Here is a 24,975-nt window from a genome sequence, read left to right on the forward strand (position 1 = left end):
AGTTTCCAGCATCTTGTATATCGAGGAGGACTTCAAGTGGAGCAGCATTAAATAACATGAGTATTGCCCACTGGTTGTTAAATACACAAAATGAATAGAATATTTCACTGAGTCTGGGAGATTTAGTATTTTCTTCAACTAGATTAATTTACTTTATAGAGTGTTTTGTCTGCATGTATACATGCACACCATGTGCAAACAATGCCTGTGGCAGTCAGAAGAGAGCAGCAAATCTCCCTGGAATTAGACCTTGTGAGCCACCATGTGGGTGTTGGGAACCTCTTCAACAGCAGCCAGTGCTCTTAACTGCTGAGCCATCTCTTCAACACCCAGAATTACGTTTTGAAGTCAATTAAGTTTGGTCCATGGCAAAGCTCTAATACAGAACAGAGGGCTAAAGTTCCAATCATACGCCATCCTCCAGTGCTGTAGGTATTTCCTATCCATCATCCTTGCAGTTCTCAGTTGACTCATCTAACAGTAATGCATGCAAAGCCAGCATGGTGGTTCATGACTGCACCTGGAGACCAAAGCTGAAGGATCTTACCCTTGAGGTCAGCATGAGTTAAACAGTGAGATGCTGATTGTCTCAGAGACCACAAAAGGCAATATCAAGACCATTATTCCTCATGATGAAAACTGGAAAAAAAATCCAGCCATAGATAAATGGTTAAACATGCTATGATAGACAACAAACCATTCAAATTATCTTCATAAAGAATACACAAAATAAATTCTTGTTACCATGTTAAGTAAGAGGGCAATTATATCTAGAATATCATAATGAAGGAATATTAAAAAGCATGAACATTAAAAAGCCAATGTCAGGATTTGCACATATTTCCCATTGGATTTTTTCTTTTTGTTTAGTGTATATTACTTGTTTTAAACACAACATGTGCATATGTGTGTGCATGTTTCATCTATGTGCATATTACATGTAAGTGTGTATGCATGCAAAAGTATGCAGAGAGATGAGCTAAACTTCATGGCTCCATCTACTATAGAAAGAATTCAGATCAGAAGTCAGAACTATGTGCATTCTGCTTAAGAGGACCATTCTGGACCTCCAATATTTCCTTTATAAAAACAGATATTTGGATCTTAAGGAATAAAGGACAGGTATAAGCTTGCCGTGTCAAATCTAATTCCAGGCGCTCATAGCTTCTCAGAGCGGTGTGGTTCATTAATCAGATAAGAACAGAGCATGCAGTTTAACTTGAGGTCGACAACTTCAGCCTCATGGGGTCCACATATGGTAGATGAAAAAATAACATGTGTTGAGAAGGTGGGGTGGGAGTGACAGCATTAACATCGTCAGAGAGGTCACAACTAAAACACAAAATGCAGCTTCCATTTTTATCTTGATAGCCCTCTTGTAGGAAATGTAGACGGAAAATGATTCCTATGAGAAAACAGCATTTGTAGGATGGTCTGATGTAGTCAATGTCCATTATATGATCATTTATTCTCCATAATACAAACTCTTTCTACCGGGAAAATACTCAGGTACTTCAAACTTCTGAGATAACAGCTTCCTACTGTGGGTCACAATGGAAACATTTATAAATTGCTCATTTTGGATGATTCTAAAAATCTGAAGGCAAGAGAAACTTCCTTATTTTCTTCCTGGTAACTGGGCCATTAGGTGGAATAAAATGTTCTGCTCAGCAGTTTAATGAGCGCAAAGGAAACTGAGAGATAGGCACCAGCAGCATCTCATTGTGAGTTAGAGCAACTTCTGTAAAGAGACAAAGGAAGCCCCCGCTGCTATGATCTAGCTTAAACCCTGAGTTAGTCCTGAGCTCAGGCTTTGCATTATGGAAACCAGAAAGACAGCAGGAGTGAAGGAAGTCTCCCACCCCCACCTCAGGCTTCAGTGATCAGTGGGAGGACCCTGACCACAGCCCTGTGGGCAGAGAGCTCTGGGCTACAAGCCCACCCCTGTTAGAAGCTCACATCTAGTGGTGGGAACAGAGCTGAGGAAGCCCAGCAGGGCAGTGCTGAGTGCCAATGTGGAGGCGGTTGGAAGTACACTTGTGCTTAGAGCACAGTAGCTAACTGGCCCTCTGAGCTTTATGATCCTGGAAAACCTGCCAAGTGCACTGGGGTTCAGGTCATTAGTAGTTTCTTCTGGAAAACTCTGCATATGGTTTAGTATGACTAACCAGGGTAAAATGTCAATCCTCTCTCTCTCTCTCTCTCTCTCTCTCTCTCTCTCTCTCTCTCTCTCTCTCTCTCTCTCTCTCTCTCTCACACACACACACACACACACACACACACACACACACACACACACACATACACACACACACACATACACACACACACACACACACACACACACACACACACACACACACAGAGAGTAACAGGAAAGAGTTGCAGAAACACAAACAAGAACCCGAGCTGGCTGAAAAGTTGGGCCCCAGGCATCTGGGTCAGCCTCTCCCACTTCTGTTGTTTGATTAGCAGTGCACTTGACTGACCCCAGAGAATGTTTTGTTCTATTTTGTTTTCATTTTTCTTTTGATGTAGTGAAGATAGGTGTAGGAAAATAGCATCTCCCATTTCAGGGAAAGGAACCTGATGGACTAAGCCAGTTTTCATTCCTGATAGAGGTGGATACAGAGGCCTGAACATAATTGACTTCAATGCCCAACATCCTCAGCAATACACAAACACTCGTGAGATTAGAGAAGAAGTTTTCAACCCAAATCCCCGAAACAGAACAGTGCATATGAAGCCACCTAAGAGTGGAGGAGGGGGAAGGAGGCTGGAAATAATTTTGGCGTAAAGAGATTTAAAAGAAGCTGACTTAGAAAGCAAGGTTCAGAATGACTGGGATCATTGTTGGACCACAACCACAGCGAGCAGAGCCAGTGATGCCAGGGCAGGGAGGCCCAGAGAAGCAGCAGGTAAACCAAATATGAGCTGCTGTGTGACAGCACTTCACAGGTATAAATTAGCACACTGTAAAACCTCACAGATTAATTAGCACTGCCTAGCACAAACCTGACGCTGCTCAATCTGAATGCCATCTATGGATCAGGCACTACATAGGCATATACAGAGCCTGGTTCCCTTTCAAACTGCCCTGAGTACAGAAATCACTCCCATTGTAGGGACCAGAACACTGAGCCACAAGCTGTGACAAAGACAGTAGTCAGTGTTTTAGCAGCCATCTGTCAAATTCCCAACTTGGTGCTCTACAAAAGCAGGGGTAGAAATGCAAGGAGCAAGAGGGACTCTCAGTGTCTATGTCTCTGCCCACGGTGTACTGATACATCGCAGATGATGATATTAGAGGCTAGCCTCTAAAAGCAAAAGCTCAGAAAATCCCCAAACGAGGAACCACGTGTACATTTGACAACAGTCGCTCCTTGGTCAGCTGCTGTCTGAGATACCTCCAGCTCCTTGCCAGCCACAATCTGGAGGGAACTCTGCCTTCGGACGCCTGAACCACTTACTCTGCCTTTGCAATTAGTGAAAACTAATCAAAACCCCGACACAAGTGAGTGAGTCAGCTGTGAAACTGCTCCTGGAAACAGAGGGTTGGGTGGTGGGAGAGTGAACAGATGGCGCTTCCTTTTTAAATGAAATGTTTTGGCACCGGCCTCTGTCAAGAGCTTTCCCTTATTTCCATCTGGTTTGGGTCCTGGAACACACACAAGAGAGAATGGAAAAAGAAAACTCTGCCGGCGTGCTAAACCACTAGAAAAGCTGGAGTGCCTGCCAGGACTTCCTCTAAGTCCCCAGAGACCAGAACATTCTGCTCAAGGAATGTTATCATGTTGTGTTGAGGGAATGGGAGAGCCCGGTTCCTTAGACCTAGCCCTGTCTTGGAAAATAATATTTAAAAGCGTGTATACTTTGGAGCGGATAGTCTCATGTGTGGTCTCAGCCCTGTGTTTTCTAGCTGTTCAACGGCGTTAAGGGCACTTATCCACTTAGCCCTGGCTCTGCCATCTGTAGAGTAGAAATAACAGAAGCTGGTGTGAAGATTAACTGAGATGGCACATACTCATTTCTTAGTTGTCTATTGCTGGGCTCTTCTATTCAAAGGGGCTTGAGAAAATATAATGATGTCACTTACCATCAGTTTTCAAAAGAAATGATCTAGAATCATAAGGACATCTAAGAACACTTCCATTATACGAAGGAACAAACCAAGTTTATACATAGCCAGGTCACTATGAGGAGATACTGAATTTCCCTGGGGAATCAGTTTTCTAAAACCCAAATAGATCTGCCAATAACATCTTTGAATGTGCACAGGTTTAACAGCTTGGCTTTCTGAATTTTACCATCCAGCCAAAACCAAAAGCATAAACCTGTAGGAAAGACGGAAAAGCCAAGAAATGGTCATCAGCTGCTTGAGAGAGTGAGAAAGTATATTTGGTTTTGGAATTCTTTTCTCACACAACTTACACCCACCAGACAAAAGCAGAACACAGACACTGAGGGAATACAAACTAGAATCAAGCTACTCATGTTCAAAGCCAAGTACTTATGACAACAATCTTAAGCAAGCTAATTCATGTCTGTCCTCAGTTCCTCACCTGAAAAGTGAGACAGAACTACTCATAGCATTAATATAAGGGTAGAATGAGTGAATATTGGGGAAAGGATGCAACCATGCCTGCTACAGGGACTCGACTGACACAGTACAGCAGAAGCTTTGGTGATGCCATTAATATGTGATCACATATGAGAAGAAAGCCCTCTCTTTTAACTCCACATAAACAATGGTTACCACTGCTACTTTAACCAAATGTTTATCACAAAGACACAAATACTCAATAAACATTATTACAGAGAAAACTGCAGTTTTATAAAATTTAAAAGACTACAAAGAAAGTCACAGAAATAAGGTAGAAGGGAAACTTTGTTTTGTACGCCACTGCTTTCCAGAGTTACTTAATTTTATGGCTGAATTTACATACAAATCTTCATAACATAGACTTACTCTGACAAGCACTATACCTGTAGGAAAGTCTATTAATTAACACCTAAGACCTGAGTAGGAAGATAGTGTACATGTGAAAAGTGGTACCTCTCTACCACTGTTGAGCAGTCAGAGGGGTCGGGAGACCATAGCACCAGCCTAGATCTTTTTTCAATCTACAGTTTTATGTTCGAACATAAAACTGTAGATCCTTATCCAGGGTTAAAGAAAACAAGGGAACTAAAAAGTACTTTCTAAAATTAAACCGAGTGCCCCAAATAAGTCATTATATCAAATATTCCAGTGGACAATCCAGAATGTAAGACCCTCAAATAGCAAAAAATGTTTCAGCCTTAGTTGAGAGCCCCATGCTTTTAACCCTTCTTCCCAAGCATCCTGGTATGGTGCATCCTCAAGGGGCCACATGCTTGAAAGGCTCCGGGGTTACTCAAAGGAACACCGAGGGTTAACAGCTGCTGAGATATAGGGCAGGATCAACAGCTCCCATCCTCCTACTCTACACTACAGCCTTCCATGGAACATATGTACATAAATTACTTCATCACAGTGTATTCAGAACTTGATTTTTAATAAGACAATTTTGCTCTTTCTACAAATCTACAATAATTTTGAAAAGAACTAAGGTTTTCTGTTTCAACAGATATGTAAAAGAATGTGCTAATCACAAAAACTGGTTTCCATGTATTCCTTTAGTGGGGACAAAGTGGCAGCCAGAGAAAGAGTTTATCCATTTATGAATATGAAAGTTAATATCAAATATTATACATACCAAATTAAAATGGGATTAGTAAACAGGTTGTAAGGATGAAATTACAGAATGTTCAGCAGGAAACTGAGTTCTAAGAATAAAGTAACTTTAATTTAGCATGTTTCAGCTTTAATTTATAGACTCATATTATCATGGAGAGATAAATTGTGTCTTTATCCTTTGAAATGTATTAATAGTTCCAAGTCAAGTCTATACCCTAATCAGGCAAGTAGCAAATCATAAATCCAACCAACAGCCTCCAATAAGCACTTACTATATAACTTTAGCTAGCAATGTGGGAGGTGCTATAAGGAACTGAGAAGAACATATCAGCTCTGGCTTAGAATAATCTAATGAGGTTTTTTCACACATGTCTGTCCATGTGGCTGCATGTATTGGTAGTTTATTTCTTTTCACTATTGGATAAATTCTACCGTACATCTATAAAATATTTCTTTATTCATTCAACATGTAGGTGGAGAATTTAATTATCTCTGGATTTTATGGTTATGAATAAAGCTTAGGAGCACAAATGACAATCTTCTAAGTGGACACAGGATTTTATTTCTTGTATGTATGTGGCTAGGATAGGGATATATATCTGACCTCATTAAAAACTGCCAAATTTCAAGCCAAAGTAGTTCTATCACTTTTAGATTCCCAGGATCATTAGAGCTCACACACCTCTACACGCTTGCCACCACTCGGCATTACTGACGGGTCTTTTTATTTTTATTGCTGGTCTTTCTCATTTTTATCATTTCTGAGAGGAAAAAAATGGGAACTAATGTGTTAGGAATGCCAGTCATAGAGATATCTTAGTATGGAAGCATTTGTATACCATTCCAGAGTTTACTTAGAGGGATGCTACAAAAAGAAAATGTAAACAAATATTGAACTCTAGAGTTAATGACGTATATGTACACTGCTGTGTTCTGGGGAAAGTATATTTGTGGCTATGTTGAAATTTAATTTGAAAAGTCAGTAAGAAAAATAGTATTAATTGATTCACACAGAGAGAGTAGCTGGAGAGGTAAGCAGCAAAGAGAGAATTATAAAACATTAAAGTTGGGGGCCTATGGATTCAGGGTTTTGGAAAACTGAGGCAGGAGAATCACTTGAATTCAAGAGGTTGAGGCCAGTCCTGGGCAACATAGCAGGATTGTAAAAAATTAAATGAAAGTAAATTAAAGTTTTAAAAATTGTGGGACTTGGTCGTGAGAAAATCCTGCCCAATTTGCTGTGTGGAAAGTGTCTTGCATGCTAAGAAAATGGCTGTTGATATAAGTATGCTCTTCAACTCACCCCCATACCGTTCTTTTGAGATTTACTGATGTTTTAAGAGTAAGTACCATGTGAAAAGCATTATGAGTAATTAAAGACAAAGTTCTTGGCTTATACAGCTCATAATTCCATAAAGCAAAACAACATGATATTGGATTGGAAAAAGCAGAAATATGTCAGTGATTTTCTGCAATAGGGTATATTGTTTGTAAGATATTTACTATGTGGTACTGTGATTACGCTTCACTTTATAAGACTTTCATATGAAAATTTTTTCTTTGTTTTTTTCTTTTTTTTTCTTTCTTTGTTTTATTTTATTGTTTTGTTTGAAACAAGGTTTCTCTGTGTAGCCCTGACTGACCTGGAACTCACTCTGTAGACCAGGCTGACCTTGAACTCAGAGATCCTCTTGCCTCTGCTTGCCAAGTGCTGGGATTAAAGGTATGGGTCATAATACCTCGCTCGAAAAGTTAGACCTGGGTGACCATTGAGAAATTGTCAAAGTCAATCTCACTGTGAATAAGTTGGATTGAGTATCTTTCTCCTTCCAAAATAATAGCTACATAACCAAAAAAACCCTTCATTTTATATATATCTTTATGGTCACAGACCTCTGGTTCTCAGATTATAAATTATGCATGACACTGAGAAAAATTCACATAAACACTAGTTAAGATATTATATTAATATATCAGTGCCTAGATGCATATTTTGCAAGCTTCCTTTTTACCTCCATTTTAATGCTTCATAGTATTGAAAGGATGGATAAAAATTATTTGCAGACCTTGCCCTAATGTATACAAAATCTGCCTGTTATAAATGAATAGCTGGTTTTCGTCAACCATGCTTCAGTGGGTGAAGGGGGTGGCTTCCCAGAAAGGACAGTAATTTACACTAATAGCAAGAAGGGGGCTTTTACTTCAAAATCTCCTACTTATGGTCAGCTACACAGAAGTTGTCCCTAGTAGTCCAGAGGAAACAAGAGAAACAAGGGACTACCACTGCTCTGCCTGAACGCTGCTCACCCACAGCCGATTTACAGCACAGAAGCCCTCTCTACCAAACAGGACTAATTCTCCCAGACATGCATACTTGTATTTTTCCTTTTTGCCTTCTTCATAATTTATAATTATGTGAATTTTTAAAGCAATTATTGTCCACAGTAGCCCATCTAACCTGCATAATTTTTTTCTCATACCTGTATCCTCAGCACCGAGGATACTCGGCACATAAAAGGTAAAAAAATATGGATGGGCTTGTTAGTTAAAACATTAGTTTATCAGAACTGATATGCTTCCAATTGTACATAAACCAGAAAATAAAGGTGGCTGTTACTTTGTTATTTATAGGGAAAAAAGCATAATGAAACAAATGTGCGTGTCAAAGCCACCTGGCCCTTTCCTTCCCAGGTTTCCATTCTATTGTCTGTTAAAATGCCAAATCTACTTTACGTAGCCTCTCACAATTAAAAAACAAAATGATAAGGATGAAGACTTTCAGAACAAGGGATTTTCCTCTTTTAGAATGCAAGGCAAAAACAACTCTTGTCATTTTACACTTCCAAACTGAAGGCCTTGCTGACTGTAACAGGAATGCAGTTGAAAGTCCCAGGTCATTATCTCCAACTGCATGAGAGATTGTTATACGGCTTCCCTGAGATGAGATTGTTAGAACCCCATTACCACTCACAGAGACTTTATGACTAGAAACAGGCAGATAAAAATATAAGTCTAAAAGACAAAGAAAATTGTTGTCCTTCAGTTATAGGTATATACCAGGCAAAATCCAACTGCCTTCTGGACCATGCACTTTTCATTCAATTATGTGTCTGTAAGAAATCTCAGAGCAGTAAGGAGAATCAAGCTTAAAAACGTTAGAATATTATGTGTCTGTGCTCAGCCAAATATAAAACAAGATTATTAGTATGTACTTTGTCCATTGTTGGTATTAAAAAATGAAAACAAAAATAAACAACAACAACAAAAATCCCTGCTAGGATCCAAACTTTAAAATATGAAAGTCTTTTTTAAGACCTTGATCTTATCAACAAAGTCCTAGGCTGGACCTGAGAAAGTTCCTTTGGGCTGGAGAGATGGCTCCATGATTAAGAGTGCTGTCTGCTGCCCAGCTCCCATCTTGCTCCGGACTTCCCTTTTGGAAAACTGGTGAGTGCCCTTCCTTGCCCCGGACCCCATCCCTGGGCACCAGCCACTCCAGGGAAGACCTGCCCAACTTGGCCCCAGGTTCTGGCCACCGGGCAGGTTCCCTGCTAGCCCCACCGGGAAGGATCCCCTTCTCCAAGACCCCTGGCAGGCCCTGCAGTCTCCACGCCCTGCCCCCACGCCCATCCGCCTGAGCCCCAAGCCTCTTCCTGAGACTTAGAGGCCGGCCCCCAGCTCCCATCTTGCTCCGGACTTCCCTTTTGGAAAACTGGTGAGTACCCTTCCTTGCCCCGGACCCCATCCCTGGGCACCAGCCACTCCAGGGAAGACCTGCCCAACTTGGCCCCAGGTTCTGGCCACCGGGCAGGTTCCCTGCTAGCCCCACCGGGAAGGATCCCCTTCTCCAAGACCCCTGGCAGGCCCTGCAGTCTCCACGCCCTGCCCCCACGCCCATCCGCCTGAGCCCCAAGCCTCTTCCTGAGACTTAGAGGCCGGCCCCCAGCTCCCATCTTGCTCCGGACTTCCCTTTTGGAAAACTGGTGAGTACCCTTCCTTGCCCCGGACCCCATCCCTGGGCACCAGCCACTCCAGAGAAGACCTGCCCAACTTGGCCCCAGGTTCTGGCCACCGGGCAGGTTCCCTGCTAGCCCCACCGGGAAGGATCCCCTTCTCCAAGACCCCTGGCAGACCCTGCAGTCTCCACGCTCTGCCCCCACGCCCATCCGCCTGAGCCCCAAGCCTCTTCCTGAGACTTAGAGGCTGGCCCCCAGCTCCCATCTTGCCCCGGACTTCCCTTTTGGAAAACTGGTTCCCTGCTAGCCCCACCGGGAAGGATCCCCTTCTCCAAGACCCCTGGCAGGCCCTGCAGTCTCCACGCCCTGTCCCCACGCCCATCCGCCTGAGCCCCAAGCCTCTTCCTGAGACTTAGAGGCCGGCCCCCAGCTCCCATCTTGCTCTGGACTTCCCTTTTGGAACACTGGTCTGGCTGAACCAAGTGTGCGGATAAGGCCAGTAACGAAGCACAAGGAGATGGGCAGACGTCAAGGCAGAAACATATACAACAAAATGAACAGCAATACAACATCACCAGGCCCTAGCCCTCCTCCAACACCTAGACCTGAACATCAGAAATTGGAAGAAGCAGAAGAAAACAGCCTTATGAATGACATCATGAAGAAGCTAGAGGCTTGTGTAGAGGAAAAGACAAAAAAATGTGAAGAACGCTGTAAACAACTAGAGGAAAGGGCAAACAAATTAGAAGAAATCAATAAAGTCCTGGAAGAAAACAATAAAATTCTGAGAGAAAATCAAGAAAAATCAATGAAACAAATGAAGGAAACAGTCCAAGACCTGAAAAGGGAAATAGAAAAAATGAAGAAGACACAAACAGAGGGAATGCTGGAAATAGAAAATCTGAGAAAACGATTGGGAACTTCAGATGCAAGTATAATCAACAGAATGCAAGAGATGGAAGAGAGGATCTCTAGCGTTGAAGATACAGTAGAAGAAATACATTCATCAGTCAAAGAAAACACTAAAGCCAACAAAGTCATGAACCAAAATGTCCAAGAAATTTGGGACACCATGAAAAGACCAAACCTAAGAATAATAGGGGTCGAAGAAGGAGAAGAATACCAACTCAAGGGCACAGAAAATATATTCAACAAGATCATAGAAGAAAACTTTCCCAACTTAAAGAAGGAAATGCCTATGAAGATACAAGAAGCTTATAGAACACCAAACAGACTAGACCCCCAAAAAAAGTCCCCTCGCCACATAATAGTTAAACAACTAAACGTACAGAATAAAGAAAGAATATTAAGAGCAGCAAAGGAAAAAGGCCAAGTGACATATAAAGGCAAACCCATCAGAATAACACCTGATTTCTCAATGGAGACTTTGAAAGCCAGAAGAACCTGGACAGATGTAATGCAGACACTAAGAGAGACCATGGATGTCAGCCTAGACTAATATACCCAGCAAAACTTTCAATCACCATAGATGGAGTGAACAAGACATTCCATGACAAAGCCAGATTTAAACAATACTTATCCACAAACCCAGCCCTACAGAAAGCACTAGAAGGAAAATTCCAACCTAAGGAAGTCAGATACACCCTCGAAAACACAGGCAACAGATAAAGCCACAGCAGTAAACCCCAACGTATAGAAGTACCCACACATCACCACCAAAAAATAACAGGAATGAACAATCACTGGTCATTAATTTCCCTCGATATCAATGGACTTAATTCACCTATAAAAAGACATAGGCTTACAGAATGGATACGAAAGCAGGACCCATCTTTCTGCTGCATACAAGAAACACATCTCAAATTCGAAGATAGACACTACCTAAAAATAAAAGGCTGGGAAAAGACTTTCCAATCAAACGGTCTTAAGAAACAAGCGGGTGTAGCCATCCTGATATCCAGCAAAATAGACTTCAAACTAAAATCAATCAAAAGAGATCAAGAAGGGCATTACATACTCATCACAGGAAAGATCCACCAAGATGAAGTCTCAATTCTGAATATTTATGCCCCAAACACAAGGGCACCCACATATGTAAAAGAAACATTACTAAAGCTTAAATCACATATAAAACCCCACACATTAATAGTGGGAGACCTCAACACCCCACTTTCACCACTGGACAGATCTCCCAAATTGAAACTTAACAGAGAAATAAAGGACTTAACTGATGTCATGACTCAAATGGACTTAATCGATATCTACAGAACATTCCATCCTAACAAAAAAGAATATACCTTCTTCTCAGCACCCCATGGAACCTTCTCTAAAATTGATCACATACTTGGCCACAAAACAAATCTAAACAGATACAAAAGAATTGGAATAACCTCCTGTGTTCTATCAGACCACCATGGTCTAAAGTTGGATTTCAACAACAACAAAAACTACAGAAAACCTGCAATCTCATGGAAACTGAATAATACCCAACTGAATCACCAATGGGTTAAGGAAGAAATAAAGAAAGAAATTAAAGACTTCCTAGAGATCAATGAAAATGAAGACACCACATATCCAAATTTATGGGACACTATGAAAGCAGTACTAAGAGGGAAATTCATAGCACTAAATGCCCACATAAATAAGTTGGAGAAATCTCACACCAGAGACTTAACAGCATACCTGAAAGCTCTAGAACAAGAAGAAGCACAGTCTCCCAGGAAAAATAGACGCCAGGAAATTATCAAAGTGAGAGCTGAAATCAATAAAATAGAAACAAAGAGAACAATACAAAAAATTAATGAAACAAAGAGTTGGTTCTTTGAGAAAATCAACAAGATAGACAAGCCCTTATCCAAACTAACCAAAAGACAGAGAGAGAGCATCCAAATCAACAAAATCAGAAATGAAAAGGGGGACATAACAACAGACATTGAGGAAATCCAGAGAATCATCAGGTCATACTTCAAAAACCTCTATTCGACAAAACTGGAAAACCTAAAAGAAATGGATAACTTTCTGGATAGGTACCACATACCTAAGTTAAATCAAGACCAGATAAACTATTTAAATAGTCCAATAACCCCTAACGAAATAGAAACAGTCATTAAAAGTCTCCCAACCAAAAAAAGCCCAGGACCAGTTGGTTTCAGCGCAGAATTCTACCAGATCTTCAAAGAAGAGTTAATACCAATACTCTCTAAATTGTTCCACACAATAGAAACAGAAGGAACATTACCAAACTCCTTCTACGAGGCTACAATTACCCTAATTTCTAAACCAAACAAGGATACAACAAAGAAAGAGAACTACAGACCAATCTCCCTCATGAACATTGATGCAAAAATACTCAATAAAATACTGGCAAACAGACTCCAAGAACACATCAAAACAATTATCCACCATGATCAAGTAGGATTCATTCCAGGGATGCAAGGGTGGTTCAACATACGAAAGTCCGTCAATGTAATACACCATATAAACAAACTCAAAGAAAAAAACCATATGATCATCTCACTGGATGCAGAAAAGGCATTTGACAAAATCCAACACCCCTTCATGATAAAGGTATTAGAGCGATCAGGAATACAGGGAACATACCTAAACATAATAAAGGCAATTTACAGCAAGCCAACAGCCAACATCAAATTAAATGGAGAGAAACTCAAAGCAATTCCACTAAAATCAGGAACGAGGCAAGGCTGTCCACTCTCCCCATACTTATTCAATATAGTACTTGAAGTTCTAGCCAGAGCAATAAGACAACATAAGGAGATTAAGGGGATACAAATTGGAAAGGAAGAAGTCAAGCTTTCCCTATTTGCAGATGACATGATAGTATACTTGAGCGACCCCAAAGATTCCACCAAGGAACTGATACAGCTTATAAACACCTTCAGCAACATAGCAGGATACAAGATCAACTCAAAAAAATCAGTAGCCCTCCTATATACAATGGACAAAGAAGTGGAGAAGGAAATCAGAGATACATCACCCTTTACTATAGCCACAAGTGATATAAAATACCTTGGGGTAACACTAACCAAGCAAGTGAAGGACCTATATGACAAGAACTTTAAGTCCCTGAAAAAAGAAATTGAAGAAGATGTCAGAAAATGGAAAGATCTCCCATGCTCATGGATAGGCAGGACTAACATAGTAAAAATGGCAATCTTACCAAAAGCAATCTACAGATTCAATGCAATCCCCATCAAAATACCAACACAAGCCGGGCGGTGGTGGCGCATGCCTTTAATCCCAGCACTCGGGAGGCAGAGCCAGGCGGATCTCTGTGAGTTCGAGGCCAGCCTGGTCTCCAAAGCGAGTTCCAGGAAAGGCGCAAAGCTACACAGAGAAACCCTGTCTCGAAAAACCAAAAAAAAAAAAAAAAAAAAAAAAAAATACCAACACAATTCTTCACAGACCTGGAAAGAATAATACTCAAATTCATATGGAAAAACAAAAAACCCAGGATAGCCAAAGGAATCCTGTACAATAACACAACTTCTGGAGGCATCACGATCCCTGACTTCAAGCTCTACTATAGAGCTACAGTAATAAAAACAGCTTGGTACTGGCATAGAAACCGACATGTGGACCAATGGAATCGAATTGAAGACCCTGACATTAATCCGCACACCTATGAACATATAATTTTTGACAAAGAAGCCAAAAGTGCACAATGGAAAAAAGAAAGCATCTTCAACAAATGGTGCTGGCAAAACTGGATATCAACATGTAGAAGGCTGCAAATAGATCCATATCTATCACCGTGCACAAAACTTAAGTCCAAGTGGATCAAGGACCTCAACATAAATCCAGCTACTCTGAACCTGCTAGAAGAGAAAGTAGGAAGTAGTCTTGAACGCATTGGCATTGGAGACTACTTCCTAAATAGAACACCAGTAGCACAGACTCTGAGAGAAACAATCAATCAATGGGACCTTTTGAAACTGAGAAGCTTTTGTAGAGCAAAGGATACGGTCAACAAGGCAAAGCGACAGCCTACAGAATGGGAAAAGATCTTCACCAACCCCACATCTGACAGAGGACTGATATCCAGAATATATAAGGAACTCAAGAAATTAGACATCAAAATGCCCAACAGTCCAATTAAGAAATGGGCTATAGAACTAAACAGAGAATTCTCAACAGAGGAAACTCAAATGGCCGAAAGACATTTAAGGAATTGCTCATCATCCCTAATCATCAGGGAAATGCAAATCAAAACAACTCTGAGATACCACCTTACGCCTGTCAGAATGGCTAAGATCAAAAACACTGAAGACACCTTATGCTGGAGAGGATGTGGAGCTAGGGGAACTCTCCTCCACTGCTGGTGGGAATGCAAGCTTGTACAACCACTTTGGAAATCAATATGGCGCTTTCTTAGAAAATTGGGAATCAATCTCCCCCAAGATCCAGCTATACCACTCTTGGGCATATACCCAAGAAATGCTCAACCACACCATAAGAGCACTTGTTCAGCTATGTTCATATCAGCATTGTTTGTAATAGCCAGAACATGGAAACAACCCAGATGCCCTTCAACTGAAGAATGGATAAACAAAATGTGGTACATATACACAATGGAATACTACTCAGCAGAAAAAAACAATGGCATCATGAGGTTTGCAGACAAATGGATGGATCTAGAAAAAATCATCCTGAGTGAGGTAACCCAGACTCAGAAAGACAAACATGGTATGTACTCACTCATAGCAGGATACTAGACATGAAACAAGGATGAATTGTCTGCTACTCACATCACCAGGGAGGCTACCCAGAAAACAGGACCCCAAGAAAGACACAGGGATCGCCCAATGACAGAGAAATGGAATGAGATCTACATGAACAGCCTGGACATGAGTGGGGGTAATGAAAGGCGAGGGTCGAGGGAAAGAGAGCTTGGGGGAGCGGGAGATCCCAGCTGGATCAACAACAGAGAGGGAGAACAAGGAATAGGAGACCATGGTAAATGAAGACCACATGAGAACAGGAAGAAGCAAAGTGCTAGAGAGGCCCACAGAAATCCACAAAGATACCCACACAACAGACTGCTGGCAATGGTCGAGAGACAGTCCGAACTGACCTACTCTGGTGATGGGATGGCCAAACACCCTAATTGTTGTGCTAGAAACCTCATCCAACTACTGAGGGATCTGGATGCAGAGATCCATGACTAGGCCCTGGGTGGATCTCTGGGAGTCCAATCAACGAGAATGAGGAGGGTTTATATGAGCGAGAATTGTTGAGACCAAGGTTGGATAAAGCACAGGGACAAATAGCCAAATGAATGGAAACACATGAACTATGAACCAATGGCTGAGGGGTCCACACTGGATCAGGCCCTCCGAATGGGTGAGACAGTTGATTGGCTTGATCTGTTTGGGAGGCATCCAGGCAGTGGGACCAGATCTTGTGCTCATTGCATGAGTTGGCTGTTTGAAACCTGGGGCCTATGCAGGATTGTTTGGCTTGGCCTGGGAGGAGGGGACTAGACCTACCTGGACTGAGTCTACCAGGTTGACCTCAGTCTGTGGGGAAGGCTTTGCCCTGGAGGAGATGGGAATGGGGGGGGGGGGGCGTTGGGGGGAAGGTGAGGGGGACGGGAGGGGGGGAGAACAAGGGAATCCGTGACCGATATGTAGAACTGAATTGTATTGCAAAATAAATTAAAATAAATTTAAAAAAAAAAAAAAAAAAGAGTGCTGTCTGCTCTCCCAGTAGCCCCAGATTCAATTCCAGCACCCACATGGTGACTCACCCAGGTCTGTATGCCCAATTTCAGAAGATCTGATGCCTTATTAGCACCACTACCATTGCGCACACATGTCATATGGACATAGGTGCAAGGAAAACACCCCCCCCCACACACACACACACAAAACAAAGAAAGGATTTTTTGTCTGAGACAAGGTTTCTCTGTATAGATTTGGCTGTCCTAGAACTTCCTTAGTAGATCAGGCTGGCCTTGAACTCACAGAGACCCGCCTGCTTCTGCCTCCCAAGTGCTGGGATTAATGGTGTTCGCCAACACCACCCAGCTAATATTTTTTCTTTTTTAAAAACTTAAGTCACTGGTTCTTAATTTAGCTCCCATTTGGACAGTGTTTAACTACACTAAAGAAACACAAACATGCCGGGTGGTGGTGGCGCAGCACTCGGGAGGCAGAGGCAGGTGGGTCTCTGAGTTTGAGGCCAGCCTGGTCTACAAAGTGAGTTCCAGGAAAGGCACAAAACTACACAGAGAAACCCTGTCTCAAAAAACCAAAAAAAAAAAAAAAAAGAAAGAAAGAAAGAAAAAAAGAAAAAGAAATAAAGAAACACAAACATTTTCTAGCCATACCAAAATTTGGTCAACCTATGCCTTATCTAAGGAGGAGAGAATAATAGTGTTTCCAAGTTGATTCCTTCACCCCCTAAATAAATAAAACTTTCCTTCTAACAATTATAAAGGCATGCTTATCAAAGTGCTATTTTCATTTCATTCTAATCTAAGTCATATAAATTCATATCTATGTGCTGAAGAGTCATTTATACCTTGAAATTAATTCTGATTAGCTTATCAGCTGCTTAATTTTGTTTAAAAGCTAAAAACAGGTTTTAAAATTAAAGTTTTATTCCCAAACCACAACTCAAAAAGATCTTGCAAAAGATGAATTGTGGTAAGCTTAGTTTCTCCATTCCTATTATGGGAAATATCACGAGAAATATTACAAATGCCCTTAGTGCTTAGCTTAGCATCACTCAGAAGCTCATGGAAAAATTATCTTGACTTTATCTCAAAAAAAACTTGGTGTGTATCTGCAGTAAATCTCACAGATCTCTAATCACAAACAGAAAGAAAAATAATAATCTGACAAAATTCTAAGCTTATAAAAACAGATGGGTATTTTTCACAAGGCAGTGGCTGTCAGGCAAGGCCATGATTTGTGCATGAAATCTTCTTTCTCCTGCTCCATAAAGTAACAATATTTGTCTCAAGGAAAACTATTGCTAATTGTTGGCAATGATCTAGGGGGAGAAAAAGTGAAGCTCATTCTGCTAGTAGTGACAATTATCCAAATACCAAGAAGGGTTCCAAAACAAAACTCCCAAAGGACAGACCACTCCCTCTGAAGGAAAGAATGAATAAGAAAATGCCTGCCAAACTCTGCAGACACTCTTCAGGGATTGGAAAACTGAACTTCACGATCTTTCCCATACAAAGAAATCCCAACAGAGGAAAAGGCGTCAAGGAAACAAGGAGAGGATGACAACAGAGAGGATAGAAAAGACTGGAAGGCAGATATCACCACATGAACAGGACCCTCCCAGATGCCTGAGAATTAAGCATGTTAAAACAAAAGTCGTTTCCATACTGTTATTCAGTTTTCATTACCTGACAGGCAGATATAAGTTAAATATTCGCCTTGACCCCCGGTTGCCAAGAAAGGAATCTTTTTCTTTGTCCTCCTCTTGACTTGGACAGCTCCCAGCATTCTTTCATCGAGAGGTGCAAAAATTTCCTTGCTGATGGCAGACTTGGCACTCATTGTAGGGCAAGCAAGGAGGGCACGCAGGGGATTTTCTGAAGAAAAAGAAAAGGAAAGTTGGCACTGACAATACTGTAGGGCTCGGAGGAGTGAGCAGGGAGGGTCTGCAGGTGCAGTGTTGCTCAGTTTGCAGCTTAACCTCTGCATTACAGAAACATTAACAACGAGCTCTTCTTGGTGCACTAACTATAAAGATGTAAAGGGAAAAGGGGTGTGTTTTTCACTACTTGAAACACCCAGCACAATGTGACATGAACATCAAGCAATGGGCTCTAGGGGCTTCATAATCTCTACCTAACCGGCAGCAGTATCCATCCTCTTTCTCCCTTGTCAGGAACAACACTTGCAGTTGAGAAGTCTTTCCACTGCCTAACAACCCCTCAATTAGTTCTTTTTGCCCTTTCCAAATCTCCTTCAACTTCAACGTAAATACATTTTCCTAATGCCATTCATAGTGGAAATAATTATGTCATCCTCTACATAACAGCCATATAAGAAACAGAAGAGCATTGATTTCCCCACTGCTCAGCTGCCTTTCATCTGCTAAGTAAGGAGCTCTTGTGTACTAGCCTCCTGCAGTGGGCCCTACTGTCCAGTGTTCCACTGCATAGACCTGCCACTCTCTGGACCCTTGCTAAATCTTCTGTATTTTCCTTCAGCCCCAGTGGACATCGAATTCTAAATCTATGTCAGACTCGTGCTACATATTTGGGAAGTGCTACTCAGCAGGTCCCACTATCCCCCTGTGGTTAACTGGTAGTGGTTGACCAACAACTAAGAAAATGAAGCAGTATGTTGCTGACTCATGAACCACCCCTCCCTTAACACACACAAACCAGTGCAGTCACAGTCCTCACACTGTATTTGGTTTCCCAAAGTTGTACTTCCTGATGGTCTGAATTCTGCTTCTGTCTTCACGTTCAAGATCAATCTGAACGGAAATTCAGCTCAAGAGTACTAGCAAATCTACTGTAATCCACCACTGTCATCACAGATAAATTTCTACTCATCACCAACCAATATTTATTCAGGCAATTTAAAAATTCAGAATTAGACTTTGGGAGAAAGCTCATGAAAGCACAAGGACCTGAGTTTGATTGCCAGAACCCGGTGGATGGGGGGGAGTGGGGGGGTTGGCTAGCTGTGGTGGCATGGACTTGTAATCCCAGAGCTTTGAGGTTCAGACAGGTAGGAACCTGGAGCTCCCTGGCCTGCCAGACTGTTCTACTCAGCAAGTGACAAGCCAAAGGAGCTAAAAATTGAAATAGGTGGACGGTGCCTGAGGAAAGACATCTGAGATTGATCTCTGGCCTCCACACATACACACATGCATGCACACTTGCCCACACACGAACATCACATGTCCCAATCAGAACTGAAGGTGCAGGAAAAGCCTTGGTCCGGCTCACACAGGTTGTTTGGAGTCCTGCATGCAGTATATGACACAGCAGTAGATCAAAACCTTGTTGAGACTGCCCTAAAACTGACCAGTTGATAGAGGAGCCCCCACTCTATGCTACTCCGTGCTTAGTGTTAGAAATGTCATGAAAAATTAAGATATGGTCTCTGTCCTGCAAGGGCTGATTACAGACTCCATCACAGGTTTCTCTGGTAGGCTAGAGCCAGTTTAGCGAGGAATGGCTGAATATAACACTGTATATATTCTGACCTACTTGAGCTCTGACAACAGTTTTTGCACGGCCACCAGGTTCTCTCTCCACTGGCTAAGAAACAGTGACAACAGTGTAGGTGTGCCTGTTTTCATTGTGTGACCACTGTGACTGCCCGCAAGCTAGCACAAAGACCTTCTGTCACCATGCACTTGTCTTACTGTCCCATGACACTTTTATGATTTGTTGGGATTTTTTTTTTTTTTTGGTGGGCACTTGTTTTGTTCTGCTTTTTTTAAGTAGAGAAAAACATTGGTTTCCTAGCTCTGAGGTCTTTTGTGTCTCCCACTCAGGGAAACACAGAAAAAAAAAGGCAAGGAAGAAAACAAGCTGGATTCTCAATCACATCAGGAACTTCCCCTACTGGCATGGCGTTGCTTCTTCACCTTGATTGAAAGGTATATGTTGAAAGGTAATAGAGAACTAACATCACTTTGTATAAAATCTATCAGAAGACAAAAGAGGCACACCTGTATTACCAAGGTTTTCAAACATCTTATTCTGTTGACAACTGGTGAGATACTGAAGTGAGCTTCGTTACTCTGTTATACTGGTATTCACAAATGGAAGGGGCAAAGGAAAGATAAATTAGGAACTTCTCTGGGCCCAAGTTTTAAAATCAAACAACTCAGGTTTAAATTTCAGATCCAACATATAAGGCTCAAGATTGATGGGTAAATCTTAGTATTTCTGCCTCTCAGTTGATTAAGTCCAGGGTTCTTAACCTTCCTAATACTGTGACCCTTTAATATAGTTCCTCATGTTTTGGTGACCCCCAACCATAAAATTATTTCATTGCTACTTCATAACTGCAATTTTGCTACTGTGATAAATTTTAATGAAAATATCTGTGTTTTCCAATAGTGTCTGGCAATCTCTGTGAAACCCCCCAAAGGGGTCTCAACCCATAGGTTGAGAACTACTGACTTAGTACAACATGGCGATGCCATTACCTTCCTCTTGGAACTGAAGAGTTAAATAGGTTAATATGTTCAGATAATGCATTCCAGTGCCTCAATTTTTTTTTAAAAAATCTTGAAGGTAGAAGATTTTATTAACTCCTAATATGATATGAATAATAAAATTTTTTGAACTATAAAAATTGAATGAATGTACTCATGCATAGCAGAAGGTATCTGGAAGAACAGTATTCAACTTTACTTAGCAAAGTCTCACTGTTTCTCATGTATAGATACACACAGATGGTTTCTTCTACACAAATACAAAAATGGGGAGTTATAGGTCTTTCTCCTTTGAAAATTCACTACTGGGAGAGTATCATATTCACTCTAGGGTCAAGTGTCGTGTTTTTTGTTCAGGGCTTTCTGAAATACATAAAGGTATATGTTTTCAGTATCATTCTGGGAATATTAATGTACAGTAGACTATAAGGGGAAGAATCAGAGAGCAAGCCGGACACTGTTTAGCGATCTCAAATCCAGTGACACATCTGAATTCACCAAATCAGAATCATATCAACTGTATTTTAAACAACTCTCTAACTCATTCTCAGGTTTCTATGGGTCATCACCAAATTTAAAAGTCATTACCCTATACAAAACTAAAACTTTGACCAGAAAGGTAGCAGTTGGTAGAGAAGGGAACATTTCAGTAGTGGATTCAGGAAGACAGTACAGGGGATTTGTTTCCCACCCCGGATTCACACAAGCAGCTTCATGAAGTCTTCAGATCTTACAGCTGAATTTTCAGTACCAGCCTGAGAACTGATGTCACTTTTCAGGATATGAGACTCCAGCCACAACCATGCACCAATGACAACTTATTACTTTACCCGCATCACTCTGTGGACACTTCCCCTTTTACTGGTCCACAGCTTCTAAAGCAAATAGTTTATAAAGCTTTTACAGCCAGAAAAACAATCTACAGTTTCATCTGCAAGGCACAGCAGCTGACGACATTAAGTGATAGTGGCAGAGACCATACCTTTTCAGTTTTATGCTTCTTCAAGGTCTTCTTCAGCATAAATCATTTAGAATTGGTAAAGATTCTTTTTTAAAAGTAGATGGCCACCTTAGGGAAATGGCTCTCCAGTAAGAGTATTCATCAGAGTAGGAGATGGAATTCAGGTGCTCTCAGGGACCAGGCAGGTGGAAAACACAATGAAAGAGGTATACTTGTCAAGAGGTTCTGGTATCCCCAAAACTAATGTTTTTGGTTTCCTCTATAATTGATACATGAGATTCAGGAGACCAGGAAGACTAGGAGAGACTACAATGAAGCCAAAACTATTATTGCCACAGTATTCATAATCATGTACATGGCTCTAGGGTGTACAGCTTGTAGGCCTTAAGTCTCATCTGAGAAGAAACTTTGGTTTTAACAACAGCCCATTTATTTAGGTCAATATTAACAGATACTTGAATTACCCGGTTTTATTACCTTATGTCTTCCGATACCCTGCTTGACATATAATCTTCTGGTTATGTTTTGGTGCTAGCTTTACCAACACAAGTATTGTAAACTGTGTGCCCATGAAAACATTCATTACAAATGAGTAATAAGAATTTCTGGCTTTAAATATCATGAGGTTAGTATGATTCCACTGAGGCAGATGCAACTCAGCATGTTGGTATCAGTGTTAGAATCCTCAAAGGTCAGGTCCAAGGTGGTGAACACTGGTGGACACTGGGGGAAAACAGCTCATCTTCCTGAGTGCATCTGAACTCTAGTAAGGTGGACTCAAAAACCATAGAAATAAATCATGGTCTAAGACCGGATTGTTCTGCATTGCCACTTTTGAAATATGTTCAATAAAGCGTGTCTGATGAGGCTGGTGTAGATCTTAAATGTCCCCTAAAGGCCATGGTACCATGGGGAGGGGAGGGACCTTGTGGGAAGTCCTAAGTGCCTAGGAAGAAGTTCCCTGCAGGTGATACTGGGACCCTCTCCCTGACCCTCTTCCTCTCTCTCTGCTTCCTGGCCACCATAGGCTAGTACCTTTGCTCTGTCATGCATTTCTCATTATGATGTTAGGCTCTGCCATAGGCAATGGAGCCAACTGACCATAAACTGAGATCTCTGAAACTATAAACAAAAATAAATCTTTTGAAGTTGACATTTCTTAGGTATGTTGTCACAGTGAAGAACAGCTGACTACTACAGACTATCTAACACAGTCTGCTTTCCTGACACCTAGCTGCAGGCAGAGAATTTTCACCAAGAGTTGTCCTAGACTCTCCTTGTTCTTTCAAACCTTCCAGTTACCCATAATAACCAACCAATCATCAAGTCTTATGGGTTTCATTTAATATTTCTGGATTCTACCAGTTTTCCACCGCTCTGGTTTCTTATGCCTCATTTTAGTCTTCACCATTGGATTTTGATGATTCCTCTAAAGGACTCCACCTTGGCTCCAAACTCAGCGCAGTCAGCCTTCTGCACTGTCCCACATAATGTTCTAACAAGTCAGATTAAACATGACTAGAGACCAGTTACATTGAATTGTTTACTCTCTGTGCCTTGGGTATGATCAGGATGAGAAAAGTTCAGTGTTGTAAATGTTGAAAACAAAGAAGAAAAGTGTTAAGCTACTCTGCTTCTGTTGTACACTATAAAAATATTAAATATTATAACCAGATATCATTACATAAGCATTAAGTCTAAAATAATCTAAAAATATTTAATTTGCTCCAAAATTTAAAACAAATCTTTATCTGAGAGTGAGAAAAAAAGGCAATTTGTTTAGAAAATAAAATTGGTTTTATTTTTTCTGATCTCATATGTTAAGATCAATGAGACAATGGGACAAATTAAGCTCCTTTAAAAACACTTCCCTTAGTTTAAATGATGCTCATTTTAAATGCACAATAGTTTTTCTGAGGCATGACTCTCTAAAAAGATACTTCTCAAGGAGAAAATACCCACCATAGTATAGATAATATACATGTGGATAAAGAATGAGTCAGATGAACATTTTATACCTGTCAACAATTCTTTCATGTAGCTCAACTAGTAGTTCTCATAAGTAGAAACCAAGAGAAATCAGATAAGGTGGTACAATAGACAGATGAATCTGATAACATTCAAACTTTTAAAGTACAGTCACTACAAGCTCAAGGAGTTATTACTGGTATAAACAATCCTAAGGAAAGCTTGCCATGGGGTTGGGAGGCCACTGGCACAGAGGATCAAAAACCCATACTTAAGGCCTCACAAGGTTTACAAATGTAAGAATGAGTTAATAAAATACATAACATACTTGAAAATACTCTTAAAGGAGTTACACACTTCTACAAAGATAAAAGAATATGGAAAAATGATTTTTTAAAAAAAACTTGTCTCCAGCCTGTCATACAAATATTTGATAGGATGTGGGCATCAAGCAGACTTTATACCTGGGGTCTCTGGGTCACAGAGATTCGGGGGCTCAAGGACCAAGGCCTGGGCCTTGTTTACCTGTGGGTGTCTTCAGCTTATTCTGCTGCACAAACAGGTTTAGAACCATTGTTTTTGGTGGGAAGCATGCCCCCCCCCCCCGTACTTAATGATTTACTTGTTAAACACACTAGTAAAAATGTTTCCTGAGCAGGTGTCCATGGCAGATGCTCTGCACAGTGCTAGTAAGGAATCCTTACGTGTCTGTAGCCCTTCATGAATTTACAAAGCACTTGCACATTCAATCCTAAATATAGGTCAATATAGCTGCTGAATGCATCATCTTAAGACTGCAAATAAGAATATTAGATATGTATTTTTATAATGGTAAATTATGCCATTTTTAGCCAATTCCTTTTTGGCTACAGATTACAGGAAAGAGTTACAACTTCCTCTTGTGGAGATAGTATTTAAGCAGGGACCCATTGAACCAGAAACTTGACTATTAGAGAAATGTGAATATTGCAACATAGACACATGCTTGTCTCAGGCTCATTTCAAAAGAAACAGTTTATGGATAACGTAACACTCATAAATTTCCACTGCTTAAATACAGAGGAACTGGAGCCCATCTACGCAGTGGAATATTACAATTTTGGTTTTGTTTTGTTTTGTTTTTTTAAATCAGGGCTATGCATATAGGATAGGATTTCAGATCCTCAGAACCCTCATAAGTGAGTGTGGCAGCCCCCCTATAATTCCAGCCTCAGAAGGCTACAACGGGATTCCCAGAGCAA

At 41.0% G+C, this 24,975-nt stretch overlaps 1 protein-coding gene across 3 annotated transcripts in view; it reads right to left on the minus strand.

Moving 5' to 3' along the window:
* Stxbp6 (syntaxin binding protein 6) overlaps window positions 1-24,975 on the minus strand; it is a 247,811-nt gene that overhangs the window by 158,828 nt on the left and 64,008 nt on the right. For 2 of the 3 annotated variants that reach the window (XM_052738450.1, XM_052738449.1), the window contains exon 2: window positions 18,020-18,208. The exons of the other annotated variant lie outside the window; for it this stretch is intronic. In XM_052738450.1, the coding sequence (XP_052594410.1) occupies window positions 18,020-18,208 (189 nt within the window). The remainder of the gene's footprint in view (window positions 1-18,019; window positions 18,209-24,975) is intronic. 3 annotated transcript variants of the gene reach the window in all.

Source organism: Peromyscus californicus, unplaced genomic scaffold (assembly GCF_007827085.1).
Source record: "Peromyscus californicus insignis strain IS unplaced genomic scaffold, ASM782708v3 Scaffold_15__1_contigs__length_86483966, whole genome shotgun sequence".
In the NCBI taxonomy this organism is placed as follows: Eukaryota; Metazoa; Chordata; class Mammalia; order Rodentia; family Cricetidae; genus Peromyscus; species Peromyscus californicus.